The following is an 8,495-nucleotide window of genomic DNA, read 5'->3' on the forward strand; positions in this document are numbered from 1 at the left end:
AGAGAGAAATCGGGGAGTGATCGAAACCCACCTTTGGGAGGAGGGATAATCTGCAAGAATGGGAAAGAAGCCATTTAGGAGATATGAGGGCTTTGTCAAGGCGAACCTGAATGCTATCTCCCCCAACTCTCCTGTTAGACCAAGTGAAACTTCCCCCTTGAAGGTCTATATCCAAGAAGGCAAGATTTTCAATGAACAAAGAAAGGTCACGATTACTATCTTGATCCGGGGCAAGACCCCCCCATTTGTCAGCATCAGAGAGAGGCGAGTTGAAGCCCCCCATGATAATCCCTTTGTTAACATTACAATTGGAAAGGATGTCGAGGAGCTTGACCCATAAACAATTTCTTTCCTTCTTGGTGTTGGGGGCGTACAAATTTAGGATAAGCCAGGAATCATTGCTATGGATGTGAGAAACCTCACACAGAAGAGCATTGTGAGTGCTGAAAAGAGTAGATAACTTGAAGGCCCTAGAGTTATACAAGATTAGTATTCCTCCAGAAGCACCTTCCAAATCCAATGCTTCATAGCTAAAAGCTTTATTGAAGGATATCCTCTTAACCAGGTCCCTTTTCATCTTAGTCTCATGTATCATCAAAAAATTGGGTCTATGGTCTCTAATCATATTTCTGACTAGATCCTGTTTATGAGCCCCATTTAGGCCCATTATATTCCATGAAATGACTTTCATTTCTTACTTCCTGAGAAATCCTTGATGGTTCTCTGGCTCCCATCTACTAGGTTCCTTTTTGTTTCTTCTTGTAGAAGCTAATTTGAGCTCTTTCTTCCTGCTCCCTTGGGGGTTACCCCAACGTCATCTTTGACCCTACTTCTGGTAGACACTACAGATAAAGGAGGGAGAACATTGTTATGGTTCTTCTTTTTCTTCTTTACCATGCACCAGTCATCTAGGCTTATCGTCGCACTACTTTCTAACTAACCTTCCCATAGGGCGATCTGGTCTGGATCCATGGTTTTAATGAGAAGATGGAGCTTGGCCTCTAGCCCTTTGGGAATAGAAGTTTCTCCCCCCTTTGACCCTAAAGGGGTTTGGGCATTAGTGAGCATATGAGAAATAATCTTATCCTAGCTTTCCTTTTCTTCTGGAAAAATTTGGGCCAAGGCTTCCTACCCCAAACTAAGCTGCTCAGTTGCATCCAAAAGTGGAGCTTGCTCCACTGCAAAACTAAGTAGCTCAGTTGCATCCAAAGGTGGAGCTTTCTCCTCTACAGGTCCCATGGCTTGGGAGTGGGGACTAGCTTGCATCTTTGGATCCTACATCGAGGCTGAGACTGGCATCTCCAAGGCAAGACCCTTCTTGAGGGGGGTAGCACTTGCCTGCTCCTTGGGAATGTCCTTCTTAGGGGTATCCTTCAAGGCTTTATCCTTCTGGCTGACGACCTTCCTCCCCTATGCCATAGAAAGTTTGTTCCTCCAAAGCAACTTCATCTTACCCTTACCGGAAGGGTGGGATGATTGCTTCTTGGCTTGGTTAGAGATGACTGGTTCTGTAGGGAACTTATTTTCCACACTGGGGCACTAGTAGGCCTTATGACCAGCCTTCAGGCAAAGGAAGCAAGCAAAGGGGATAGTTTCGTAAATGATTTTTTGGTTGTGCACGCCTAGTTTAGAGTGAAGAGTAATGAACTCAGGCATGTCAGTTCCTTCACTCACCCCAATGCATATGCGAGCGTAATTAAGATGACATTTAGAGGCAGAGATTGGATCTGTTGAGAGGAGTTCCGCAAAGGTCCTCGCGATCCCCACAAAGACATCCTCATTCCAGTATTCTAATGGTAATTCTAGCAATCTGACCCACACAGGAGCTTGAACAAAGAAAGAATCATTCAAGCTCATTCTAGATGACCACTTCTGAAGCACAAGGGTAGAGTAACCAAAGGCCTGTTGCCCTTCACAAAGAATGCTGGCAAGGTCTTCCAAGCATGTAAAGTCAAAAGACATGAAGCCTTTTGCTATAGATGTGACTGAGACCTGACCTTTGAGAGCCCATTTTTGTTTGATGAACAACTTGACATCATCAATGTTCGGTCTAGGTCCCAAAAATCTCCCAACCAAAGTAGAAGCCATGGCCTGTATGTTGTGATCCCCTATCTCATCTGGAATAGCAATTGTGCAAGAACCTTTCACAGAATCCTGGATAGTTTTAACAGGCAGGAAAGAGGAATTAACTGAAGGTTTTACCCCGAATAACGATGACCATTTTGTAGTTCCTAGCTTATTTTCTATGGGAACCAAAGGAATCTTAGCCGCTTCCTTGGGATGGACAGCTGGGACCCCCTCCACACTTTCCAACTGATCCCCTGTGCTAAGATCTGCCAGTCTACCTCCATCTTTCTATCTATGTTCCAAACTAGGGACCCAAAAATGGCCATCCGAGGAGATCTCACCCTTGCAAGAATTCAAAATTTGAAAGCTTCTGCTCCCACCACTCTTGCTTCCCATGAGAGAAAGAAAAAATCACCCTCCAAGTTATTCTAAAGTATTTCTAACAAAAACCACCCAAACTGTCACATGTTGTAGTTGAATAATGTTTATCATCTTTAGTTAGATACTTTAAAGTTTATTAAATGTTAGCCTCATTGCATTAGGATGTATTAAAAAATGATATTTAAATTTTATCATTTTCAATTTTAAATGAAATACAACAAGGAGTACCAAATGATGAAGATCATAAGCCCACTAGTAACAAGAGAATAATGAATTTACTGAAAATCCCATTTTTTTGATGCTACTCCTTGTTGTATTCCATTTAAATTTAAAGAGCAGTAAGCTTCAATTTCAATCATATGATTACTTTAAATTGTAATATGTTTACCTATTCAATATGTTAGCCTCGTTCCATTATGATGGATTACAAATTGATATTTAAAGTTTATCACCTTCAAATTTAAATGAAATATAGGAAGGAGTACACAATGGCATATATTGAGCTCATGATGAGCATGGACGAATATGATCATGTGAACTAGATGTGTTCTCCCATGACTTGAGTGATATAGATGGATCCCTCACTGTAAGCAAAAAATCTTCTTCTTCAAAGAAGAAAATGTGGACAAAACTGATGGAACACAAGTTTCTAGACTTGCTCCTCAAACAAGTTCATCTTGAACGAAAAGGTGAAGGTAGTTTTAAAAAAGAAGCATGGAATTCCATAGAGAGGACATTCAATAAAGGGATGAACTTGAGTCTGTCATGAGATCATTTTCAGAATAAGATGAAAACATAGAAAGTAGGATATAGATTAATGAAGGACTTGAAAAATACAAGAGGGTTAGCTTAGAATGAAGAAAATAAAACTGTAGATGTTGAGGATTCTGTGTGGGATGAGCTTTTGAAGAAGGATGATCTTTGTACTCTTTTGATTGAATAATTTTTCCCTTCTTATTTTAGTAATGAAAAACTAACAATCTAATCCATCTATTATTGCTTACATGTAGAGGAGAGAATTCAAAAATACAAAAATGTATAAGAGGTCACCTTTCCAATATTTCAATGAGCTGGCTGTAATTGTCAGCAATGACATTTTTGAAGGGTTCACAGCTACAACACCCCTTGATGCTGAAGAAGGGCACCCTATGAATGATGCATTCCACGTGCTTTATGAGGACAATACCAATTGTGGTACACCTCTTAACAACCAATTGGACTTTGATGAAAAGGTATATCATTCCAATTAATCGAGTGCAAGTGGTAGAGGGATGAGTCCACCATCATCATCAAGGGGGGAAAGAGGAAGAAGACAAATCTATTTGCATCATTGGAAGTGATATGTGAAACTATGAAGGAACTGAAAGATGGCCTCGGTAAGCCTTAAATTGTACAAGTGGATAAATTTGAAGAGGATAATGTTTTGAGTCCTACATATACTACTCTCAAAGCTATCCCTGAATTGAGTTGAGAAATTTTCATGAAAGCACATGATACCTTCATGCTTCAATGTGAAAGAGCCAAAGGGTTCTTGATGATGGATGAGGTAGAGAGAGTGGACTAGATTGCAATGACATTTAGTACAATTTAGCTATTTCAGCTACTGATTGAATTGCAATGACATATGTTGTATGATTGCTCTGTTCAATGGTTTTGCATTGATCTCTAATAGCACTAAACTAGAACTATATTGATCTCACAACACTATATTGGATCTCATTACTGAGCACATTTTGAATATTTAATTGGCACTGGTATGATTGGCATCTAAAGTAATTCCCATTTATGAGTTGCCTCTATTTAATGTTTGATATTGATCAATATGTAGTTTAGTTGTTCGTTTTATTGGCATGATTGGCATTGATCACTACATTGTTTTGTTGTTCATTTAATTGGCATGATTGGAAATGATCAATACATAGTTTAGTTGTTCATTTTATTGCCATTGGATCTCTCACAACACTATACTAGAACTCATTGTTGAGAATATTTTGACTATTTTTCTAAGCAGACTAGCAAGAAATTGTAACATAGTTCAGTTGTTCATTTCATTGGCATTGGTATGATTGACATCTAAAGTAATTCTAGTTTATGAGTTTCCTATGTTGAATGGTTTTGCATGGATCTATACATAATTGATATATCCATAGTTTAGTTGTTCAAACTGTTACAACATATATTGACATTTTTGCTAAGTAGATAGTAGATAGAATTATAACCATGATAACTATGTATAGGTCAACTATGTATAGATAAAAGCCATGATTGCCACTGATCTATACATATTTGATCCATACATAGTTTACCACTTGGATTTATTTAATGGTATTGCATTGATCTCTCACACCACTAGAATGGATCAACTAATTACTGGCAAGAAACTGTTACATAGTTTAGTTATTCATGGTATTGGCATTGGCATGATTGGAATCTGAAGTAATTCTAGTTAATGAGTTTCCTATGTTTAATGGTTTTGCATGGATCTATACATACTTGATATATCCATAGTTTAGTTATTTATTTCATTGGCATGATTGGCATTGATTAATACATAGTTTAGCTATTCATTTCATTAGCATGCAATGATTGACATTGATGAATACATAGTTCATTTGTTCATTTCATTAGCATTGGTATGATTGACATCTAAAGTAATTCCAGTTTATGAGTTTCCTATGTTGAATGGTTTTGCATGGATCTTTACATACTTGATATATCCATAGTTTAGTTGTTCATTTCATTAGCATGATTTTGATTAATGGTATTGCATTGATCTCTCACAACATATACTGGAGCTCATTAGTGAGCATATATTGACTATTTTGCTAAATAGATTCTAAACAAACTATTACTGTTTGACTATTTTGCTAAACATATTTGAAACAAATAGTTACAACATATATTGACTATTTTGCTAAGCAGATAGTAGATAGAAATAGAACCATGATAAACTATGTATAGATAAAAGCCATGATTGTCATTGATCTGCCATGTATACTACATAAATATAGGATAGACATCCATACATAGTTTATGAGTTGGCTGTGATTAATGGTATTTCATTGATCTCTACATAGTTTATAACCTCATAAGTATGTTGAATGGTTTTGCATGGATACATACTTGATATATCCATAGTTTAGTTGTTCATTTCATTGGCATGATTCACTTTGATTAATGGTATTGCATTGATCTCTCACAACACTATACTAGAACTCATTAGTGAGCACATATTGACTATTTTTCTAAACAATTTCTAAACAAATTGTTACGACATATATTGACTATTTTGCTAAATAGATTCGAAACAAATAGTTACAATATATATTGACTATTTTGCTAAGCAGATAGTAGATAGAAATAGAATCATGATAAACTATGTATAGGTCAAATATGTATAGATAAAAGCCTTGATTATCATTGATCTTCCATGTATACTACATAAATATAGGATGAACATCCATACATAGTTTATGAGTTGGTTGTGTTTAATGGTATTGCATTGATCCCTACATAGTTTATGACCTCATAAGTATGTTGAATGGTTCTGCATGGATCTATACATACTTGATATATCCATAGTTTAGTTGTTCATTTCATTGGCATGATTCACTTTGATTAATGGTATTGCATTGATCTCTCACAACTCTATACTAGAACTCATTAGTGAGCACATATTGAGTATTTTGCTAAATAGATTCTAAACAAACTTTTACAACATATATTGACTATTTTGCTAAACATATTTGAAACAAATAGTTATATCATATATTGACTATTTTGCTAAGCAGATAGTAGATAGAATAGAACCATGATAAACTATGTATAGGTCAACTATGTATAGATAAAAGCCATGATTTCCATTGATCTACACATATTTGATCCATACATAGTTTACCACTTAGCTTTATTTAATGGTATTGCATTGATCTCTCACAACACTATACTGGAACTTATTACTGAGTACATTTTGACTATTTCATTGGTATTGGTATGATTGGCATATGAAGTAATTCTATTTTATGCTTGGCACTATGATATATAGGTAATCAGAAGTAATCACATGAGCACATACTAGAACTCATTATTGAGCACATATTGACTATGTATAGATAAAAGCCAAGATTGTCATTGATCTATACATAGTTGATCCATACATAGTTTATGACTTGACTCTGTTTAATGGTATTGCATTGATCTCTCATAGCACTAAAATGGAACTATTTACTTGATCTATTCATAGTTTAGTTGTTCATTTCATTGGCAAGATTGGCATTGGTCAACACATAGTTTATTTGTTCATTTCATTAGCATGATTGATATTGGTCAATATGTAGTTTAGTCATTCATTTCAGTAGCATTGGCATGATTTTCAACCAAAGTAATTCTAGTTTTTGACTTGGCTCTATTTAGTGGTATTGCATTGATGTATGTATGTATGTATGTATGTATGTATGTATGTGTGTGTGTGTATGTATATGTGTATGTGCATATGTATGTATGTATGTGTGTATGTATGTGTATATGTATGTACACACATATGTGTGTATGTATGTATGTACATGCATATCTATGTACACACATGTATGTGTGTATGTATACATACTTGATCTATGCATAGTTTAGTTGTCCATTTCATTGGCATGATTGGCATTGATCAATATGTAGTTTAGTTGTTCATTCATTGACATTCACTCAATTGGCATGTGAAGTAATTCCAGATGGTTAGTTGGCTTTGTTTAATGGTATTGCATTGATCTCTCACAACACTATACTGGAACTCATTTTTAGATTAAGGTAAAAGAAGGTTTTGAAGGGCCTCCAAAACCATTTAACAACTAGAGAAAAGATAAAGAAATAAAACCACTAGGAAAGAAGTCCTGAAATCAACAACAAAATCAGGTTTTACAGGGACCTGAAACCACAAACATAGTCACTATACTAGAACTCATTACTGAGCACATTTTTACTATTTTGTTAAGCATACTTGATGTATACATACCTGATCTATATGTAGTTTATGATCTCATAAATGTTTGGTATAGTTGTTCATTGCATTGTTACTTAGAGCTATAATTGAACCATAAATACATGGAATACATGAGGAGTGGCAAATGATGAATGCTCAATTGTAGAACTTGAGAGTATATGTTGATAGAAATGTGATTTGGTAGATGATTGTATAGTTCATGATTTTGTCCTATGTTATATCTATGGTCCTAATTTTCTTCCATATGTTTTTATTTCTTGTCTTTTTGTTTCTATTTGATTTCCTATGTATGTTCTCATTGACAAGATTATCAAAAGTATTGAAGATTCCTAGTAGATGATTGTACAGTTCATGATTCTGTCCCATGTTATATGCATATTCCTAAATTTCTTTGATATTTTTTGATTTCTTGTCTTTTTTCCGCAATTTGGTTTTCTATGTATGTGCTTATTGACAAGATTGTCAACGGTATTGACAAAGTGTCTTTCTTTTATATATTTTTTTATTGCTCCTGATTTGTTAATATTGTGAGACCACACATGCTGATAAAAAATGAGGTATCTGATGATTGTTTATTGTGCATGTTTGTAAATGGTCAATATTTCTGATACTACTCCTTGATGTATTCCATTAAAAAATAATCAAGTTTTAATTTTTCAAGCATGTTTAGTTTGTATATGTAGGATTGACCATCTAACAATACAAACAATAATGAGAAGATTGAGTAGCATGAGAGGGTTTTTCGCATGGATTTCCCAATGTTTTTGTATTTAACGATGTGTTTTCACACCACCATTCAGATAATGGATATTGTTCTTTCTCATAAGTTCATGGATATTATTTTTCTATCTTCTATCTTATGCTAAATAGGTAACATTGAATTATTGATCACATACCTAATTTAAACATATTTGGATCACATTCATAATTTGAACATATTTTGATGACATTGTTATTTGAATGTTGGTATCTGTTTGATCTATACATAGTTTATATATGCAGGATTGACCATCTAACAATACAAACAGTAATGGGAAGAATGAGAAACATGAGAGGG

At 34.9% G+C, this 8,495-nt stretch overlaps 1 protein-coding gene across 1 annotated transcript; it reads right to left on the bottom strand.

Annotated features, from left to right (window-relative positions):
• Positions 1-1,275: 1,275 nt before the first annotated feature.
• LOC149549186 (uncharacterized) lies at positions 1,276-2,351 on the bottom strand. Its single transcript, XM_089794282.1, has 3 exons — positions 2,346-2,351; positions 1,675-2,154; positions 1,276-1,410 (listed from the first exon to the last, which is right to left on the bottom strand). Exons 1-3 carry the CDS (start codon positions 2,349-2,351, stop codon positions 1,276-1,278), a joined length of 621 nt encoding a protein of 206 aa, XP_089650408.1.
• Positions 2,352-8,495: the final 6,144 nt, after the last annotated feature.

This window comes from Cupressus sempervirens, chromosome 7 (assembly GCF_028749045.1).
Source record: "Cupressus sempervirens isolate cs-2001-9-10 chromosome 7, ASM2874904v1, whole genome shotgun sequence".
Taxonomy (NCBI): domain Eukaryota; kingdom Viridiplantae; phylum Streptophyta; class Pinopsida; order Cupressales; family Cupressaceae; genus Cupressus; species Cupressus sempervirens.